This window comes from Amblyomma americanum, chromosome 6 (assembly GCF_052857255.1).
Source record: "Amblyomma americanum isolate KBUSLIRL-KWMA chromosome 6, ASM5285725v1, whole genome shotgun sequence".
Taxonomy (NCBI): Eukaryota; Metazoa; Arthropoda; class Arachnida; order Ixodida; family Ixodidae; genus Amblyomma; species Amblyomma americanum.
Window position 1 is genome coordinate 8,412,278 of NC_135502.1, and position 21,936 is coordinate 8,434,213.

At 47.8% G+C, this 21,936-nt stretch overlaps 1 protein-coding gene across 1 annotated transcript in view; it reads left to right on the forward strand.

Annotated features, from left to right (window-relative positions):
* Positions 1-2,540: 2,540 nt before the first annotated feature.
* The window catches only part of LOC144136251 (CRISP/Allergen/PR-1-like), a 36,648-nt gene continuing 17,252 nt past the window's right edge, over positions 2,541-21,936 (forward strand). Inside the window, exons 1-2 of the mRNA XM_077668443.1 lie at positions 2,541-2,764; positions 16,405-16,727. Of these exons, the coding sequence (XP_077524569.1) occupies positions 16,437-16,727 (291 nt within the window). The 5' untranslated portion in view covers positions 2,541-2,764; positions 16,405-16,436. The remainder of the gene's footprint in view (positions 2,765-16,404; positions 16,728-21,936) is intronic.

Here is a 21,936-nt window from a genome sequence, read left to right on the forward strand (position 1 = left end):
TCCCCTTAAGGAACTCACTGCCAAGCAAACAATTGCTGTCAGTGCTGTGCGCGAGGCTGCCAGTGACAAGACGATTCAGGGCGGTTAATCGAAGAACCTGGAACGAAAGGCTATAGCGTGCTGCTTGAATCACTCGAAGGGAATAACGTAAAAGGATCGGACACCCAAAAATAACAAACAGCCGCGTGGTGTCTTGAAATATGAACTGGTTGGGGCGTACTGGTAACTCTTGTATTCGCCTGCCATTGTGCTATGTGCTGCGGAGTACGCTCTACATAGCCCAGCTATCGACACTTACACGTGGACTACTTATACGTCGGTACTTACAATATTCCCGATCCCAATTATCTACTTTCCTTTCCTGTTCACAAAGCAAAAACCTTGTCGCTCATTTTCGAATGTAAAGCTGTTGTGGTGAACTAGCTGTGGCATCTTTGACGGGAACATCATATTGAAATGCAGACATAAGAAAGCGGCTGCTCTTGCAGGGGAGTGCTGCGAGCTTTTACAACGAATGTAGTTACACTACGGATTTCGCCGTCATGACTTCGGAATTATCGGAAGTGTAGGCGACGAGCTTTGTCACGAAAGCTCGTATCTTTGATAGATGTTTTAGGCTACGTGCTTGTAGCATTCCGTGGTCAAGAGCACAGGTGGAACCTATGCTGCCAGTATAAAGATGCTCGCGTTAGCACGTTAAAGCGTCCCACACTGTCCCGTAGGCTGTGCGTATTCAGCCCCGCAGGCGTTGAAGAAACTCCGCTGTGCGCTTAGCGCGGTAGATGCGGCATTGTTAATATCGAAGGGACGCTGCAGTGGAGCAATTGCTGGCAGATAAAGCAAGGATAACCCCACCTGTACCATTCAACTCCTCAACCTCAACCTCAACCTCCGCTGGGCAGGTTGGGTGTTGCTGGAAACTACAGACTGCCCCTTTGAACAATTCCTCCACGCTGTATACAATAAGCAGCTCGTAAATTGCATGACAAATAACTCGGAGCACTCGAAACGCGAATGCCACATCAGTGGTGAGCTATACACAGGGTACGTTCACGTGCTGGACAGTGGATGCCCGGTGTCCCTGAACTGCAACAATTTCGACCACCTGGGGATCTTTAACGTGCACTGACATCGCACAGCACACGGGCGCCTTAGCGTTTTGCCTCCATAAAAACGCAGCCGCCGTGGTTGGGTTCGAATCCGGAACTCGGCTGCGTTTTTATGGAGGAAAAACGCCAAGGCGCCCGTGTGCTGTGCGATGTCAGCGCACGTTAAAGATCCCCAGGTGGTCGAAATTATTCCGGAGCCCTCCACTACGACACCTTCTTCTTCCTTTTTCTTTCACTCCCTCCTTTATCCCTTCCCTTACGGCGCGGTTCAGGTGTGCAACGATATATGAGACAGATACTGCGTCATTTCCATTCGCCAAAAACCAATTATTATTATTATTATAAACCAGTGTGTGCGCTTGGGCATGGCGCTCGGCGCAGTGCGCTTAAAGGGATCAGCGGGGTGTTTAAAAGTGCAGGCTACAGCTATGTCTCTAACGAAGTAACAGAGTGGTGTAACACATGAAGGATAACGTGGTTAAGATGACGTACACACAGTTATAATGACAGGGCTCAAGGACGAGGAGTCAGGGGCAACGAACCGCGCCGCTCGTCTTTTCTTTTCGCTCCTTCTCGTGACCTGCACCCAGCCGCGCTATTTCCTTACTGTACAGCTACACGTTTCGAACGGGCCTAGTGTGCGGAAAATTTCTGAAAAGAAGTATCGGGCTTTTTTTTTTTTTGTAAACTAGGGTGACGGAACGTATAAGCCATGCAGATCGCCGTCTTTCGCACACAGTTTAATTTAGTCTTACGTTTACACGTGTTGAAGCTACAGTATTAGCTGTGTGGGTTACCTTTGTTGAAACCCATGAGTTAACATCGATCAGGTTGTTTTATGTGTACTGAACACTGAGCACAAGGCGTTCTTTTTAGCATTCTGCCGCCACCAAAATGCAGGCTGAATGGTGAGGCGCCGAGACTAAAATTACGTTTACGCATCAGCGACTGAGAAACCAGGCAGTCATCCTGACAACACATGTAAAACTATAGTGAAGAGCACCTACATCGACTGAGTGCATTCTGGCCTGTATAGCCGGATACCGCGGCCCTTTGGTGCACCATTCTCGCAGGTTCACACGCTGAGAAGGCTCTGTGACTATTGTACTGGTGCCGCTCCGTACCTGTAGGGACTACTAGCGCCATTCGTCTTGCCGAAGACGGACAGCTCCCCTGCCCGCAGGGGGCTCACTCTGGGCGGGGCGCTGGTCGTCGGCTCGCTTCCTGCAGCGGGGCGTCGAAGTACTGCCGACGTTTTTTCGGCCAGCATCATCGACGTGGCTTCGAGGAGACAGCCGATGCCGCGGCAGAAGCGACGAGCCAGCCGGTTGCGCGGTAACGCAAACGCGCGTGCACGATGACCTTGGGGAACGCCCCCGCTCGCCCTCTCCCCGCCACATTATGTATATACCTACAGCCGGCGTCGTTTCGGCGGCGAGTGCAGAGCGCGCTTTGCTTCCCTGGCCAGACCAGCGAACTCCCCGCCGGCCAACCGCGTGCGCGGGCGTTGGAGTGGCCCTGGTTTTGTCTTCCGGCCTCGGACGTCGACACTTCTTGCACGCTGCTACCGCCTTCTCTGCGCGTCTTGTGCACGAGAGCTGTGAGGGACGAGGCTACTCTGGAATCGAGCTCCGCTACTTCTTCCTTTTTGGCCGGTAAGTCGCTCAATCCGAATGGAAAACTGCGGTGCATGCTCGGTGTAAAGGAATTCGGTGCCAGAGATGCTGACTCAAGTGAACGGGTTATAGGGTAAACAGTTCATCTGGGATGCATAAATCTCTGGTCATGTTGAGAAGCATTTCCCGTAATTTCAGAGCATTTTTTTAGGAAGGGACTCATTGATAATGTATTTTTTATTGCCGTGCCATTACCGACTCATGATCGTTCGACAGCATCATTATATTGCGATGTTTTGGAAGATTGGAAAATAAAAAAAAAATTGCATTGTATGCGTGCAGACATAGGAATCAGATATGCAGTTCTGAAAAGGGTGAGCCTTACTCGAACAACCTGCGTTTCGGTCTAGCAGACCTATGCACATAATTTTTTTGTTCACTTCCTACACTTAAGGTATTGGCATAAGATATATGCATTGGCGGCCAGGCGCATAGTCGTACTTGATTTTACAGGAAGGCTTTCGGTGATGTCGCCTTTCAGCTAAAACTATCTACACAGAAAAGAAATACATTCGAATTTACGCTTTCGTGTTCCTTTCCATACCTGTGATTGCATTCAAGGGTTACAAATGGTTACTTGTACAGTCGTCCGCACACCTGTCAAGAGCGCTCGAACGGAGCACAGGGGAGCACACTTGCTTCATTCCCGAGTGGTCTGGGGCGCGAAACAAGGTCTTGTCGTGCGTGTACAGGTTCGTGCGCTCTTAGTGCGATCACGCGGGCGCGTAGCAGCACTCATCAGAGGGCCACTGCGTGCGAAACGCCCTATCATCGCAGAAAAGTTTTGCAGGCACCGACGGACCTGGACATCGTGCTTCGCTTAATCTGTCACTCTTCTGGCATCCTAGCCCAGTGCATGCTTCAATTCTTCTCATTTCAGTAGTAGGTAAATCAACTAGCCCTAGTCTTAATAATTTCGGCTTGATTAGTGGCTGAGGTAAGTGCGTGGCCGTGCACGCAGCAGATGTGTACATGCAACACCTCGTGATTACGTGGCCAAGTGAGCTGGAGCAATCAGTCGATAGTTTGCTTGTGGGTGTCCTCCCGCAGTGGCTCGACACATTAATGCGAGCGCCCTTGGGTACCTGGACCGTCCACGCTATGTGCGCTACGTGCAAAACGTGGCGTGAATCCAGTCGCGTCAAATCAGTGGCCACCGTCGCCAGCACCGCTAAAAAAGCGCGAAATCGGTAGACCGTGGAGGCACGTGCGGTTTTGCAGAAGCGTTACGCAGCGTGGCTCCAGACCACGTGACCGCACGCGCACCTCCTCGTGGCGGGGCATTCGTTGTGTGCGCTACGCTTCGGCGTTACAGTTTCCTTTTATCGCGGCAGCGAGCTTTTTCTGTGCCGTTCACTATGCGCTCGTGTCGGTGTTTTGAGAGCCGCACATTGTGCTTTTTCGGAGAAAAATACCAGGTCACTCAAAATAAAAAGAAAAGCAATTTGACCCAGATGAGAGCAGCCCGCAAGGGATTGGCGGATTGATGTGAACCACACACAAAGAAAAGCTTCGTTCTGACAAATCGCGCATATGACAGGTTAGAGACGCTTTTTGGAACTGGAACGAAGTGTTCAGCATCTGAAATGTTCGATGGTCGCTTCTAAAGTGGTGGCACACCGCGCTTGGTCAGCGTTGACATAGAACGGTCAGGGTGCGGGCTAGTGGGTAGTCAACATGACGGTCCATAGCGCACAATAATTTAGGGATATTCTATACCTGTACCATACGTGATCTTTGTAAGGCTGTCAGCGCCAAATAAAGATAGCTTAGTGGAGGTTTAGCGCTCGTGTTGTGTCCCTTGAATATTGTGCGCTATAGATCCTCATGTCAGCGTTGACAACTGTGAGATCATTGTTTACGCGCTAAGGCCATTTATCCTGATGTTTTTTCGTTCCTGTTCGCTTCATGGCCGCCGCGGTGGCTGAGTGGTTATGGCGCTCGGCTGCTGGCCCGAAAGACGCGGGTTCGATCCTGGCCGCGGCGGTCGAATTTCGATGGAGGCGAAATTCTAGAGGCCCGTGTGCAGTGCGATATCAGTGCCCGTTAAAGAACCCCAGGTGGTCGAAATTTCTGGAGCCCTTCACTACGTCGTCCCTCATAGCCTGAGTCGCTTTGGGACGTTAAACCCTCATAAACCAAACCAAACCAAACCTGTTCGCTTCCTTGCGTTTACTGAAGACGCGAGTTCTGCGACTGTAATAGCCGTTGATATGATGTGGGTTTCGGTATTTGCAGCATATTTGTTTCTACGCTTAAGAAGCTAATGCGGTAAACGATACGTCGAATGTAAACTAAAAAAAAAGCAAGCCTGAATAGTTTCAATTCGCCATCGGGAGCGTCACTTAATTCCTCTGGTCGGGAAGATCCCTTTCTTCGTATTGCTACCGGCTTTCGACTAGTCCTAGGCCGATGTGTGTGTCCACATGGGCCTTCGCGGTAGTCCCGACGCGCACAAGTCAGCGAGACGCGACGGAGCACAATGCAAGCAAATGTTCGCTGCTTCCGGTGACACGACGGCTGCTGCCCACATCGTAATTGAGTTGTCAAATGCCGAGGAAGCGTAGTGGCCGCAGCCTCGTAGGAAAGCTGCGTGTCCTGACAGGCCTAAACCTGCCGCGTGTGGCGGACACGCAGCCCTATGCGGAACCAGGGGGACACGTGTGCATGACTCACTGGTGCCAGGCGGCTCACACCTGTGTCGCGATGATGACTTCGGTTTCATACCACTACATTCTGGTCATGGGCGATGTCTCTCGTTCGGCAGGCACAGTCTTATCTGCATCGCAGCACGAAAGAAGAAAAACGTGGCTGTGATATGGACGGCGGTACAGGTAACGATGTGCAAGTCGTGCTACAGGCTTACTTTGCGGCGAAGCAATCCAACGAGAGCATTGAAGCCGCGGTAAGAGGTGGCAGGATATGATATCGCGATGCGGAAACGCACGCAGCAGCTAGGAAGGGGGATGGCCTCGACGTGTAATGCGGCTACCCCGCTTCAAGGTTGCAAGCAACAGGGTTATGACAAAGTTCAAGACCGCCGTTACTAGCAGCGGTTTTCTTCACCTGCAGAATAGTCTATCAATAACTAAAGTTGGGCTCGTTGATTAATGTTTGGTGGTCGTTATGAATTACAGTACGAAGGAAACATGGCCGACGGACAGGAGGATACGTAGAATGCCTGTACCTGTCCTCCTGCCCGTCCGCCGTGTTTCCTTCGAACTGTAAATCATTGGAAATAATCCGTCTGGGGCCATCGGAAGCTTCAGTGCCGGACTCTACAGATGCTTCGTATGAACGAGCAAAAATTAAATTAGAGTAGTGGAAGAGCACGAGGCGATTATGGGGAGCGAAAAAAAAAAACGTTGCAAATTGTTTACTTGGAATGGAGCTCTTCTCCTCGTCAGTGCCTTTTTAATTTTTTTTTCCGTTGGCAAAAATCGAAACGGTCTCTAATTACACGCGTCTTAAAAAATAGGTTCTGCAATAGAACACAATAGGTTTCATTGCATGAGGAAAGCAAGTAACGCCAACATTTACCGGAAGGTACGGACTAGAGTATGCTAGAGTGACACATGAAGCAAATAAAAAGGTAACACGAGTAGCAGCACTCAGCGAAGCGTGTGAATATCTAACTCGCGCGTTCGGGGAATCGCTTGGTGAGCTGCTCATGTTCTCGCCTGCGGCCTTTTCCTTCGTTCCGTGGGAGTTCCTGTGCTTCAGAGGAAGTGTGCGCCTTAGTTCAATAACCGCGGTATAAGGGAGGTGTGGGTGAACAAGTCGGAGTATACAGTCGGGTGTATAGGCACCAGTGATGAGAGAGAAAAAAAAGGGGGGGGGGGGGTGGGCTGCTCAATACACTTTCGGCAGCCGAGGTAATTATCTAGCTGCATTTCTTTCCCTCCTGGTCATCCGGTTTCACCACAGGAGAAAAATAAAAATGAATACATGGTATGCGATCAATGTGCGTACGAGCAGCATGCGCGCGCACTTTGAATACCGTCTTCCCCAACCAGAGTTACATGCTACGGAAACTTGTCCATGTTCATCTGTCTTTATATGTGAACAAATTCCTCCTTACCATTTTAGAAATCAAAGAAATCGTGATCTGTGACTGATTCCGTTTATACAAAACAGACACATTTATACATCAGTCATCATCATAGGTAGTAGCTTCAGCCTGCCAAGGCGTATAGTGCTGGAAGATTATACATTAATTACAGAGTACGAAGCTCCCTTGCGATGACATTTCAGATGCTGATGAAATTGAGAAAAATATACCATTTTTTATATTTGGAGCAAGCGAGGCAGGCAGCAATGAAGCGATTGATACTCCTAACATTACTTCTCACAGGGACATACGAATGTGGCGCACAGACGCTCTGTGTGCGTCTTCCCTTTGTCCTTGTCGGTTTCCTTCAGCTCCTTTCATAGCTGAAGCGTACCAAACAGTTACGAACTCCTACTATGCAGGGTAAGTCTCCTGTTTTACACATGAAAGGTATATGCTTTCTGTATACAGGATCACTAGGGCTCCACTTAAAAGGGATAACTTCTTTTTACGGAATTCACGTAGATACAAGGTGCATGCTGTGACAACTGCCTTCAGAAAAATCGTGTTTAGTCGGGTAACTAAAATAAAGGCCTTTTGGTTCTACCATACGCGTAGAATAACTTGACAGATCTGCCCGAAGTAACGTAGTACAGGTCCGACTGCTTCGTTGCGCCAGACACTGCGTTCAGACTTATGGTATACATGACTTCAATGCTGCGACTGCAAAGGCCGCCCCAGCCTTTTAGCAGGGCCACTCACTCATTCTTCTGTTCAAGAAAAGCTCAAGTCACAAGTACAAATTTGAGCCATACGTGCTAAATTAGGTTGGAAATATACTGTGCTTATTTTGTTCATTCTGGAAAGAATACATAAGCTACCGATCAGTTGTCGATGTTCTTGTTCGAGGTGGGCACATATATGTATATCTCAGCCATGGAGCGATTCGTTCCTTAGCTGCTCAGCTAGCGGCATAATCATGCGACTTGATATGGGAGACGCGTAATACCGGAAACTCTAGAGTGAGCGGAAAAAAGCATGGGAAAGCACAATTCAGCGCAAGTTAATCTACGCGTTTACCTTGCATACGGCCTCAACTTTGTCGCTCATTCATCGTTCACCTTCAGTCGGGACCTCGGTGAACAATCGGCTCTCTTCCAATTTATGGAGCTAAGGCGGGGATAGCGGGTCCAACCAAGTTGCGACCGTCCAGGGACTGCTTCTTATACACTTAGTAAACATGAGCTCTACGTCTAGTGTGGCGCCTAATATGCATCTTCCTCCGCGGCCCGGCTTCAGTGTTTGATAAAGATCGCAGAAAAGGCTGGGATTTCCGCTCAGAGGTGCGCAGCCAGCATGCAATGATGCATCTAGCCAGTACAGCGCTTTGAATTAACTTTTTGCATGCTGGCCGGCCAGCTTGTGGAGCTACAGGGCTTAAGGCAGAACCAATAAATATTCTAGTGATTTTCTCGACTTTCTCGTGAGACCATTTATGGTATGCTGATTGCGCGGTTAGTGATCGTGATATCAGCAAAAGCGAGGCTCGCATTGATTCTCATTGCAAAGATACACCCGAAGCTAACTCTAAAATCTCATCGTGTACGCATGCGCAGTGTGTTTGTCGCTAGGTATACAATGTGCTTACTCATTCGAGTCAGAACACCGCGCGCGCCCTTCCGCGCAGTGTTCGAGACAAGTGAAGCGAGCGACAGCGCCACAAAGGCGGGTCTGCTCTGCAACACTCCACCGAGCACATGTGACGCGTGCCGCTTTCGAACAATGGTGAACAATATGCAAGGTTTCGTTGTTTACAGGTTACAGACAAGTCACGCGCATTTTCACCCCTGGCAGCCACGCGCGGATGCAGTGCTCTGCCACTCTGTGCAGTTGTCTCCCGGTCCGCATTTAGTGATCAGGCTTAAGTAGTCTGGAAGGAGCAGCAGCCTTACGGCATTGCCTGCAACGCTGCACAAACTGTGCCTGATCCTAGATGAGAAGGAAGCCAAGGGATGCACAGACGCAAACAAGGGAGTGTGACGTAGACCTGGATGGTTGGATGGTTTTGGGCTCAACGTCCCAAAGTGACTCAGGGTATGAGCGACGCCGTAGTGGAGGGTTCCGAATAATGTCGACCACCTGGGGTTCTTTTTAACGTGCACTGACTTGGAACTCTACTCGGCTGTATAGCATTTTTCCTCGATCGAAATGCGACCGCCGGGGCCTGAATCGAACCTTCGTCTTCGGGTCAGCAGGCGATCACCATAACCACTGAGCCACCGCGGCGCCTCATAGCTGATGAAAAGTGCGATAAGAATAAAAATAGTGTTATTCACTCTGCCAACAAACTGTTGATATGGTCTTCTTTTGGCCACTTCATTCCTGTAATTTACATAGAGGAATTGTGAATTGTGTGGTTTAACGTCCCAATGACACATGGGACATGAGCGACGCCTTAGCTGAAGGCTTCTGATTAATTTAGACCACCTGGGTTTCTTTAACAAGCGCTAACATCGCGCAACGAACGACGGTTTTTGTATTTATCTCCCAGCGAAACACTGCCGCCGCGGTCGGGATAGAACCCGCAACGTTGGGATCTGAATTCGAGCGCCAAAGACTCCGAGCCGCCGCGGCAGGTTTACATAGAGAAAAATAAAACTTTATTTCACATATTAGCCTCTCTAGAAAGTCCCATGCCCATCTGTCGTTAAAGCTACCACGGTGGCTGAGTGGTTATGACGCTCGGCCCCTGACCCGAAAGACGCGGGTTCGATCCAGGCCGCGGCGGTCGAATTTCGATGGAGGCGAAATTCCACAGGCCTGTGTACTGTGCGATGTCAGTGCAGTTAAAGAACCCTATAGGTGGTCGAAATTTCCAGAGCCCTTCACTACGGCGTCCCTCATAGCCTGAGTCGCTTTGGGACGTTAAACCTCCCAGAAGCCAACAATCTATTGTTAAAGCATACTGTGTAACTGGGAGACGGAGAAGCGGTCGCCTTTTACACCCGATGCTCACATGCGATCTCCTCAGTGCTCACACCCGCTTGGTCTCCTTTGCATTCCGCGCGGAGGGGGGTTGCTGCAACCTCTGAGACAACGGTCGAATGGTGATCCGGCTGGAGCCCACAAAAATTGTCTGGCTTAAGTGTCCCATGCGTGATTCCTGATTTAACCAGCTGTGCCTTTTATTTTTCTGTTTTCGCTGAAATCCTAAGATTGTGCGTACTGAGCTTTCGTGTCTCCTTGTCACAATAGACCGTAACATCAGAGCCACGCAGCTGCCCATACAGCGACTTGTCTACCACCGCTATATATGAACGAGAAACTTCCAAGATAAAGCTGCACGTTCCGGTAGGGAAGGAATCGGTCAGCTCCTAATTAAAGGAGTGTCGCTCTGTGACGTAAATATTGAGTCTGTTGGAAGGGAAAGATGTGGCTACGACCCGACTCGCAATACCTGTTGAAGATTTAAGGATGCCTGCTTGTCGGTTTCGGTCACTTATGGTCCTCTTTGCGGCGAGGACCGATAAATATGCCGCTGCTTCTGCTGTCTTGTCGCCTGGGTAGCCTGCTCAGCCCTCGTGTAAACTGGAGCTTGAACTTTGTTTGAGTGTGGACCCATAACGCGCTTTACAGTAGCACTGCGGCTGTCTTCGCGGAAAGTGTTTCGCATTGCCTAAGGTGCCTTAACATGGCTGGAGGTCTCCCGGTTGGCACTGGCCGTGTAATAATCTTAGTGCGCTAGCACCATAGTCCCTAATAGCGGACTTCACCGATGCTCTTTTTCTTTTTTCTCCGAAGCCTCTACCTAGGTAGCCGCCTAGGTGGCTGGTGGGCCACCCAGGTCACGTGAACTTGTGACGTCATCACAGCCTTCTCACCCGAATGCGAGAAAGCTGCCCACCGTGGCAGGTGGTAATTTAATTAATGATTGGGTTGCGGAAGATTGCTCGGGAAGATCAACCTGGGCCTCGCAGGCCCCACCGGTGGGAGCACCTGCTATCGCATGACAGTGGCGCATCGCTGAACCGCTGCACCACTGCGTCAGGAGCGGTATAATGACTCCCAGAGATCTATGAATGTAGAGAATGACGAGTTTCGCATATATAGGTATTAACCATATATGCGGGTCATATATGGCGCTTCATACCCTTCAGGCGGGGCTTAAATCCAATTTCACCTATCTTTGCCTGAAGTCTGCTTGAACTTGAAGACCGAGCCAGTAACCGAAGCCAAATCGAAAACTGATGTCGGCCGTCATTTTTTTTTTTTGCTTTCACTCTCGCATTTCTTGCTGTAGTGATGCGCAATAGGCAGGATCGTGCCGGGGGATTTTTACTCTCTGATCGCCCCTCTGTCCAGCATGAATTACGGGGGCTGCGCTTTTCTGGCCAGAATGCCCCATTTAGACCACACGGGCGGAAGCCATCCTTTGCCATTACGCTCGACCATGTAGGCGTGTGTCACCCGAGGACGCTGTCGTTACACAAAAGACGGCTAGCCCGGCTGACGGTGCTAGGCGAGCGGAAACGCTGCGCCGCTGACGACGTGCTGCGTGGGGGCAGCATGAATGGTTTCCCGATCATCGTGTATACATCATGTACAGAGAGTATAGAGTTCGGCAGGCGGCTTCTGCAGTGGCGCGCTGCGGAGTAATGGAACCTTGCTGCAGTTAAGTGCGAGGTACAGTGCTAGTATCTACGCGCCCTGTTGATGCATACGGATGCATTCGCTTGCAAATAGTGCTTGCTTCTGAAACCCATCAGAGGGCGTGCAGGAGCTGTTTCTGTTACTTCACAGCGAACCCGTCACGGGCTCTTTAGTAATTTCTGGCACTCCTCACGCGCTGCCTCACACTCCCATTTTTTTTTGGAGAGAGAGGAGTTGTGAAAAGAATTGGTGCACCACGGCACTTGCTGTAATTGATCCTGGTGGTCAATGCTGCAGCGCAGTTTTTATCGGCGGCTCAAAAGTTGCGGACTTGTGAGGCACCAGAAATGGATGCATTAGTAATATTTTACTTAGTTTTATAGCGCATTACTCCTATATAATGGACATGTATGCTCGAAACGCCAGACTAAACGCCAGAGCGTCTTGCTTCGAGCTTGCAATGTCACCCGTGCTCAAAGAGAAAGAACCATGTGGCCCAACCAAGCCAGCATGTAAAAGAACAAAACAGTTGCTATTTGTTTTCTTTTGCCGCTATCAATTCCACCTGGATGGGCAGTTCGCGCATTTTATTGCCTACGTGTAAATCCCTCTTAAATACAGCGACATTAACCTCACTGAGAGCATTGGAAGAAAACCAATCAGGTTCATACATCGTCGCTATGATCGACGTTTTTCACTCCCCTTGTGCCTTGTCTTCTATGAACCAAACCCGTCTATCCGTGAGCCGTAATAGCGAGTCACTGGAGCTCCTGCATTTTATCGTCAATTTTTATCGTGTGTCACGTGATTTCATTTTTTTTAGATATTCTTTGATCAAGCAGGAGTCACGATATCCTTAACATTAAAACATACTTCGTACGTACTAATGCTTTCAGATAGATTTTTTTCCGCGCAAAGTTGAAGGATGAAACTTAATCTCTGGAATAATAAGGTCTCTACCATTAAATTCGTAACAGAAATTAATGGCACATGATCTTATGTGTTTGTTGTCTTTACAGTGTACTGTTTCAATTGTTTCTATGTTATTGCAACTTTGAGATATTCTGTGTTACCATTTCATATCCATTTCTTGTGCTGCACCGTATATTACATTGTTTTATTGTTTGTTGTTTGTGTACTCAGTTATCTATTCACCCGCTCCTACAATAGTCCCATGCAGGGGCTGTAGTATGAATACATAAATGGCTGCAGCTAAACACCAGTGGCTCATTTTCTGGGCTCAGAAAATAACGCACATATTTCACAAGTTAGGACCGGCAAGGAAATAGTATGCACGAAATTGGGGTGGTAATGCCGAAATCTGCATGGAATATCATTCTAGTTTTGTTGTAATAACGTGATCTGGTAAGTATTGAGTGTTGTTTTCAGCAGGACGATTAACTTGGCGAACAGCAATGCTAACGTCGGAGGAGTCACACCATAATTTAAATCTTGGATCGCGCCGAGTCGCGGCTAAATTTTTTGTGCTCTTTGATTCTTTGCATATTCATACTAGCACAGAGAGGAAAGAACGATCTGCTACATAATGTGATCCTTTCACTCGAATGAATCCGAACGACGATTAATTTTCTATGGTATTGGGCACAGTTATATCTGTCCGTTGTTACACGTAGAACACGAGAGACAAGCGATTTACTTTACTTGTGGTGCCTTCGCTAACCGCAGGTACATTAGCCACATGGTACAAACTTTGCTGAAACGAGAGAACTTTACTTTCTGTAGGCAACAGCAATATAATAATTATTAGCGGCCCCTTTGGCCAGAGTCAGCCCACGACTGTGGCCCTTCTAATGCTTTTTTACCTTTTGCTTGGGTACTATCACACGCTGTTTTTGTTTTATTCCTGCCCTCGTCCAGTGGGGATTCCATCAGTTAGCGGCAGCTGTTCAACGCGGTAGCACAATCTAATCCAAACTGAAAGTTCATGTCCACCTGGCTTTAGTGTGGTGGAAACCCTTTTATACAAATTTGCACATGCACACGCACAAAGGCACACATGCGATGCACACAAACGCACATGAATGCACAGACAACGGACACAGCTTTCGTCTAGTGAAGTTTTTACAGACGCTGTTGGCTCCTATAAAATCTGTTGGAAGTGTTGGCTGATGCGACAAATTACACACAACACGAGCTTCTGAATTTCTGAGAAAATAGGCTCTGCAAATTGCTTAATTGCGCACAGATACTAGCGTGAGTAGGTCATTTAGTGGACGGCAGCTTGAAGTGCCGCTTAGTGTGTTGCGACACTGTGGCCTAAAGCTCATTTTCTTCTGATCGGCTAAGCACACCCCGTGTCGTGGATGGCCTCTTCCTCTACTTTCAGTAATCCTGCTCTTTTTTTTTTCGCTTTCATCCCCCCCCCCCCTCCCCACCCCCTCACAGAAAGTTTCAGTTGTCACTTTGAGCGGGACAATCGCATCGCCTTTGGCCTCTTCCAAATGTCACCGCCCCCCCCCCCCCCCCCCCCACACACACGCGCTATCAATTATATTGCCTTTTATCGAAATCGCATATCTGCGTGAACACGATCTTCACCTCAAGTAGCAATCGGTTGTCATTTATAGTGGCAGTGGCTCGGTGCAACTGCTCATAATTGTCTAAAGTCATCTTGCCCCAGAACTAAACAGAACAATTGTGCGTACATAGGATAAAAATACGCACTTCGTCCTCCCCTTTCCACCACACACAGGTAACACTTTTCGTTATCTTCTTTGTGCAAGCCTACAGCCTTTACAATATACACATCGCTTTACATGGCCAGATTAGCCTCCAAATCCGATAACTTTTTTAAAACTGATCTTGTGCGAGTGCACGGGATCGACACTCTTAGAGCACGTGGCTCGCAGAAATTAGGATGGTATGCTGAACTGTGTACACGAGAAGCGCACAGTTGCGCAACCGAGTAAACGGAACACGTTTTGTTCTCACCATACCTATAGCAGCAGATGTTAAATAACTTTTTGTGTCCTTGAGCAATGGTGTCAGCAAACACTATCAGCGCGCACATGCTGTACCTCCGAATATTTGTTTAACAACGCCTAAAGGGGGTTAGAATGTCATAGCGTGTTCGAACATGTACAGTGGATAGACTGCATAGCTGGTATGAGGTGTCCATGATGTAAATAAAATGTATTAAAATGTGTAATCTCGTCTCATACCAATTCCTTAGTCAGAACACCAGTATTCTTCTAAATTTCTTACCGGTAGCATTTACTGGCTTTATAGCATAGAAGAGGCAGAGCTCCATTAACCTGCGACTCGAAGTAACTCGGTGATTACGATGTTACCATAGAGCTCGAAGTTAGCATAGGTGAGACAAAAATGCGATGATCGATAGATAGAAAGGTATCACTCACATATTTTTCATGGCTTTACTCGTATCGTTAAACTAGGTGGGCTTACTCATATCCTTGAACGGATATGAGTAAGCTCACTTATTTTAAGGTCGTGTCAATAAGAGCTTCTTGTTAACTGATACTATAAGCATGTCTATAGTGTCTCCTATACTCACAAAAACGTGCATGCGTCTCACGTCACAGGTGCAGGATGCAAAGGCCTATCCAGTATCGATTGTAGGGCAGAGAAAACTTGTATCGTTTGTTGTACTTGTTAGTCTATGTCAACAAGCTGCTATCTCCTCTGTCGACTGCTCGGAGTAGAAATGTGTGCCTCGTATCAGCATGACTGCGATCGCGTCACTTTTGGCTGTAGCTGCATTGCTGAGGCTTAGAGATAAGAACGAACGAGGGCAATCTTAGGCCCGTTCAGAGCGTCAGAAGCAGTGAAGCGACCGCTCATGTGAGTAACGAGACCGCAATTGTTAAGGGGAACTCGAACGGGCCATCAACGCGTGTTGCAGGGAGGTTTTTCGGAATTTAGGCAATTATACTCACTCTGCATTGCTTGCGTTGCGAAATGAAGGCATTTTGATGGGCTTGAAACGATCCCTGTGTTTTGCTTCTCTGTCTCGGTCATGGTTTCGTGTAGATGGCAGACGATCAGACGTCACGCACACGCTCTTTTGACTTTAGAGGAGCAAGTGTGTCCTGTAGCTTGTCTGAACTAGGCACCCATCTAGCGCAATACTGCATGTTACTTTATCGTGTGTGCAACACCTTTATTTCCTGGAACCATCGTTAAGCAAGCTTCGACATAAGAGGAAAAGGTTAGCGCAATTCTGCAAACGCAACAACGAAAGCCAAATTCTGCTACAATCGTAGTCGGCGCACTATCTTATCGTCTCTCACGTTCTGGTTCTGAGCTGAATTATGAGCTCGTTCGCTTGCGAGAAACTAGCCTAAACTCCGGAGGCCGAGGGGAAAGCTAACTCATAGCGCACTGTGACGATCGCATACACAGCGGAGTTGCGTTATCCTTTTAGAAAGCGTTTTTATTGCATTAATATATTGATCCTGTTCTACTTGACTTTTATGTTCTATTTTGCTGTGCTCCAATTGACCCCTTTTACGGATTTCTGCTACTGCGTGTATTTCTATTCTTTTTTTCTGCGATGGACCTGTCCACTGAACGTTTTCGAGCCTCAAGGCACTGTGCTGCCTTGCGTTTTCCTTCTGTGCTTATAATTGCCAAGTTCGCTATTTGGTAACTGATGTGCACTTTCTTGCTTAATGAATGCTATCAGTACAGTCACTAAAAAAATTGCCGCTTCAGTGAACTCACTAGTCCAGCAGTAAGCCACCGATTAGAGATGAATCAGATGAAGATAACAGGGACTGTTCCACTATTGTATTTTCAGCACAAATAAAGAGGCAAGTGATCTTGACATATAGTATTGCAACGACAGACAGGTATGGTCGCAGGTTGATTTAAAATGCAGGCAGTAGTAAACACAGAGGCCGGGAATATACCATTGTGAAGTACTTTCTTTTTTCAGTTGAAGCGTAGCAGGCCAGGAACACGCTGAAGATGCGCGCCGTGCGGCTACCACTGCCAGGGTTCCTGCTGCTGCTTCCGTGGCTGCTGGCCTTCCGGGACGGTTCCGGAGCAGTCGCGGCCCCAGGCAACTGCAGCGAGACGTACCTGCGCTACCACCAGAACCACACCATGTGCAGGCCGGAGCCCGCGTGCGCCATCCAGGTGGCGGGCATCGACGACAGCGTCAAGCAGCTCATCCTCAAGCTGCACAACCACTACCGCAGCCTCATCGCGGACGGGAACGAGACGCACATGCCGCCCGCGTCCAACATGCTCGAGGTGGTGAGTCCAGGAGCCCGAATTGTGCGTACTTCGTGCTTGAGCAGCAGCAGCGGACTTCCCTTCATGATGTGGCCGTGAGGTTTGGTTTTTAGTGCTACGATTAGGCCAGCAGTTCGACCGTTTTCAACAAGGATAAGCAGTGCACAAACACGGGACGCGAAAGAACACGACGGCGCAACGCGCTGACTAGCAACTGGTTTTTATTCCGCCAGAAGCGGAATATACAAAGCTAGAAAATATCTAAACAACAAAAACAGAAAACATTTTAGACAACCCAGATACACAAGGTGCAATCATTGCAGGTACTTTTCACAAGTCAAAAGGGAGAACTTGTTTGTTAATAATTGGTTTTTCGGGGAAAGGAAATGGCGCAGTATCTGTCTCATATCGTTGGACACCTGAAACGTGCCCTATAAGGGAAGCGATAAAGGAGGGAGTGAAAGAAGAAAGGAAGAATAGATGCCGTAGTGGAGGGCTCCGGAATAATTTCGACCACCTGGGGATCTTTAACGTGCACTGACATCGCACAGCACACGGGCGCCTGAGCGTTTTTTCTCCATAAAAACGCAGCCGCCGCGGTCGGGTTCGAACCCGGGAACTCCGGATCAGTGGTCGAGCGCCCTAACCACTGAGCCGCCGCGGCTTGTTTGTTTGTCAAGCAGTCTAAGGGATGTCTTGCTGACGCAGCTTTGGCCTCTGCGCTGAATGATTAGCGCTTAAATTATTTCCTTTTCTTTGTTTTTTATTTCTTTAGGACGAGCGTGCTGTCCAGGAAAGGTGTGCAGTTTTTTCAAGAGCAATCCTTGCAATCTACGGCTAGATTGCTGTCCGTGCTTGTTAGTGTAGTGTTTAGACAGTGGCCCGTTTGCCGCTATCTGATTTTTTTTTTTGCTGTTGCCTCAGTGTGTGAGGTATTGTAAACAGTAGTGTTTACAAGTAGGCCTTAAATGCTCGCGATCAATATGAAAACGTTAGTCATTATTCTCACTACAAATCTGTTTTGCGCGGCGAGATGACAACCTTGAAAGTGTGATTTAATGTTAAGATATTTCTGACGCTCTCAACGAGTAGTAGCCATCAAACTTCATGAACGTGGTCTAGAGGGCCGCACCTATCTCTTACAAGACTGGCAGAAGGTTTTCAGCGGTACATCAAAACTGTTCACTGAAAAGCCCAGAATCATGAGGGCGCATGCATGCTGCGTCCGCTGAAATGGATGCGAGTTGAGTGGACTGAGAGGAAACCGAAGAATTTTTTTTTGCGTGAAACCGCTTTCAGTATTTTATTTTTTTGTGACTGTACTCCCAAGAGAGCCAAATGAGTTGTCGGTTTTTATTCTAGGGTATTTAACTACAATGCTCCAAACATAACACAGAGTAGTTGTAAGAAGAGGTTCGGTAGTCGTTTTCTTGCTTTGCTTTGCTTTCACCGAAGTGATTTACTTGAGTCATTAGCAGGTAGTCAAGCGGAAGACGTCATGCGGAGTGCGTGATAATATAATAAGTGAGATACGCAGAAGCTGCTTAAAGACACTAGTTTTTGAAAGTCTGCAGTTTTAAAGGCAAAAGTGCAGCAGCTGTTGGGCGAAGTATCACAGCTGCCATTCATCAGCATAGTTATTAGCATGGTTTGTTCGCTGATACCCTTTAAAACATGCACTGTGCAAAACGTGGATGATTAAATCGTCAAAGGCAATATTACTGTACGCAGGTACACAAAAACAATGACCTCTCGTTGCCTTGATTTTCATTTCCGACACCAAATATCCGTTGCGTTCTGAGATGTCTTAGTGCAATCGGTGCCAGGACTCGGTGTTTCACACTGCCCAAGTTTTTGTTATGAATAAGTAATCTGCGTTGGCGCAATCTACGGTTGGGTAATGGCGAGTAAATGAATACGCCTGAATAAAAACGAAGTGAGCTCAATATTTTCTTTTAGCAACACAGCAAAGGGGGCGAGTTGGTATTGCATCTTAAGGTACGAAACAGCGCAACTAACACGAAGGACAAGAAAAAGAAGAATACACGGACACGCGCCGATTTACAACTGTCTGTTTTAATCGGAAAACCACTGGGTGGTGCTGTATCGTCATAAAGAGCAACTAGTACGAGAAGTAGTAGAGGCGTATCATATCTTCACAGAAGCTGACTCGTGTGTGAGCAGCACTTCGATGGCCTTGTCTAAGCGCTAGATACGGCTGATGGGACAACGTGGGAGCCTTTAGGTGCTTACGTTTCAGCAATTGTTATTTTTCTTTATGTTTAGGGCGTAGTTTGTGATGATGACATGAGGCTCTGACGCGGCGATTACAGATTATAAATATGTGGTTTTCCGATTAAAACAGACAGTTGTAAGTAGGCGCGTGTCCGTGTATTCTTCTTTTTCTGGCACTTCGTGTTAGTTGCGCTATTTCGTACCTTAAGATATTTTCTTTTGCAGATAAGCTGCGTAATGAAAAAAAAAGCAAGAAGAGATGAAGCATGAAACTGCTGCAGTCCTTTTTTTAATTCGTGTCAGTCATTAGAGACGTCGTGATGAGCCCATTAAAAGGGCTTGTTCTGCTCCTGTAGCATTTTTTTCTCGTTGCTCCCATTACTATATATTGCCTACTTCATTGGAACTTCACGATTGGGTCACTGAAAAACTTCAGCGAGGCAACGCTTCAAAACCTTCTACATCACTCCGACTGTAAAATTTTGGTCGATTTTTCGACTTACAAATAGAACGTGCATACGTTAATCGAAGAGCAACACCCTGATAATCGCAGAAGTACCGATTAACACAACTTACGCAGCACTCAACTCTCGACAGTCCAAAATTGGTACCACCAACCGTGAGTTCACAAGCATGTGAGCCCAAGCAGCGCTGCGTATGCAGCGCCGAGTCGGCAGAGCACGACTTTATCCCCCGACGAAGCTCGCAGTTCAATTTCCTCTTGGGGTATTGCGCTCCACGTACAATGCGCGTTGTGAGGCAAGTCGACCTTGGCGCGCCTGTCTGCTGCCCCGACGCGTCCGCACCCCCCATTTTCAACACGCGGGCACTCCCGCGTACTTTCTCTCTTGGGGGCGGATTTTAGTGCGGAGAGCTGCGGGGAACCATAATCTGTTCTCAGGAGCGCTGACGCTGTGTGGTGACACTGCGCAGCGTTCACGTCGACCTGCGCGCGCGAATCAGCGCTGAGCCTTGGGCAGCGACGGTGAACGATGACACATTTCCAACCGGTCACGTGGCACCGTTGCTCAGAGAAATGCTGTCAGCACGCGCCTTGGTTAACTTCAAGGTTTATTCGAGCTGGCGTGTAAGGAAACATCCGTCGTGCGTTGGATCTCGATGCTAGATGAAATCATGCGAAATTATTTACAGCGAATAATCAGTGAAAGCATGTGTACTCTCATATAGTCGCGCTGACAGCGTGAATGACTGTTGTTTAGAAAGATGCCGCGGTGAAAATCTGAATGAAAACATGTCAGGTAGAGGCGGTCGCATATTGGGTAGTCTAGAGAAACGATGCCATTGATTTCTTGCTTCAACTGGCTTTGCTGAACACAGATGACACTCGGAAAAAGAACATCTTCGCTACGCTGTGTTAGCTTGTCGTCTGAAAGAAGGGAAATTTTTATTGGGTAGGCGCCGGCCGCTTATGTACTCTTGAGGAGTATTTAATGTGGACGAAACGTAAGGTGATACCTCTAAATTTAATGAAAGATGTTTATAGAGCGCTAATTCTCATCTGGATGCTGACCGGAGTTAAAGAATGAGAGCCGTAAGTCTATCGCTTGAACCTTACCCTTCTGTTTTTCTTCAGATCCCATTACTGTCCTGTGCGACGCCATTTCAGAAGGCAATGCAATTACGAGAGCAGCCTGCTCACACCTTGAAACGTTCGCACTCTACTCGAGGCAGGATATCTGCTGAGGTGTATCACAGCCTAGCATACTGTTATGTATTATTTGATGCCATTTCGGAGCTGTTGGATATACAGAATGCCATAGGTTTCTAAAGTTAACTCACACCCACACTTCGCTTTCCAGGAAGTAACCGGGGCAAATGCAGTATTTTTTATACCGTACTCGAACTCTTAAGATAGGAGCACCTGTGTAACTAGAAAGAAATATATACTGCTATTTCTTTGTAGTAAGCGTGGCTTCTACTATTGGGATTACACATTACTTGTAGGATTAGTTTCACACATGGAAAGCCATTTTAAGCCAGTCTCGTGCAGACTGGCTTTTTCAGGAACTGTCTTGTGCATCGCGGTGAAAGAGCAGGCTTGATGTGAACAAACCCATGCACCAAATAAAATGGCAGAGCAAATTAAATTACATTAATGATACTTTCTATCCATAATATATTCCGAAGCATAAAGGTGCGCACATATTGTGCTCAAAATTTCAGTAGAACGCATAACCACAAGAGAAAATACAAACTCCGGGCACGCTACAGCACTGGCTGTAGCATAATGCAGAAAAGAACAGAACACCTTCGCTTGAAATAAGTGCGAAAGAGGCAGGCATTTCCTGAGCTGATTATGCATGTGATTCTCGCCCTCTCGTACGTTTCTTCACTCTGCCTTTTGTAAAAGTGCCTTGGCGCTGCTACCGTATGCCGAAGAAACCCGTATAAAAGGTAAAATAGTACCTCGCTGATTAGGACCTCGTGAGTAATAAAATTGCGTCGTAAGAGAACGCTATTCAACAGACTGCACGATAGTAGCCCATGGTGATGCAACAACACGATAGGAGGACCGTGCGATTATCACTCCCGCCCTGGCCAAGGTCGTAAGGACGCAGCTTTGAAGAACCACGTTGCGCATTCAAAAGAGACAAACACAGGAAAAGGCCAAGAAGACGGAAAGAGCGCGGTTCTTCAAAACAATGCGCGGTTCTTCAGAGCAATGCACCAACTAGCCCAACAAGAAGTTCTTACTAAAGGACGCAGCCTTGGGTCATGATAAGCCATTCTACTACTCCGTGTCAGCGGTGTCTGCTTATGCGTGTACGTGCATGCAGTTGCTTTTGAGTGCGTGCGGAGCCCCCAAACCTTAAAGATAGCAGCTCACCGCACCAGTGAAACACAGTGTTAATATATACTTCGCAGGAAACCTGGCACATTCGATAGATGCCGAACTCGTTGGATAAATGATAATGAGGCTATGAGATTAAGGTTTTAGTAACTGTGGCAGTTCATGCTTTGGTCCGAGCGGATG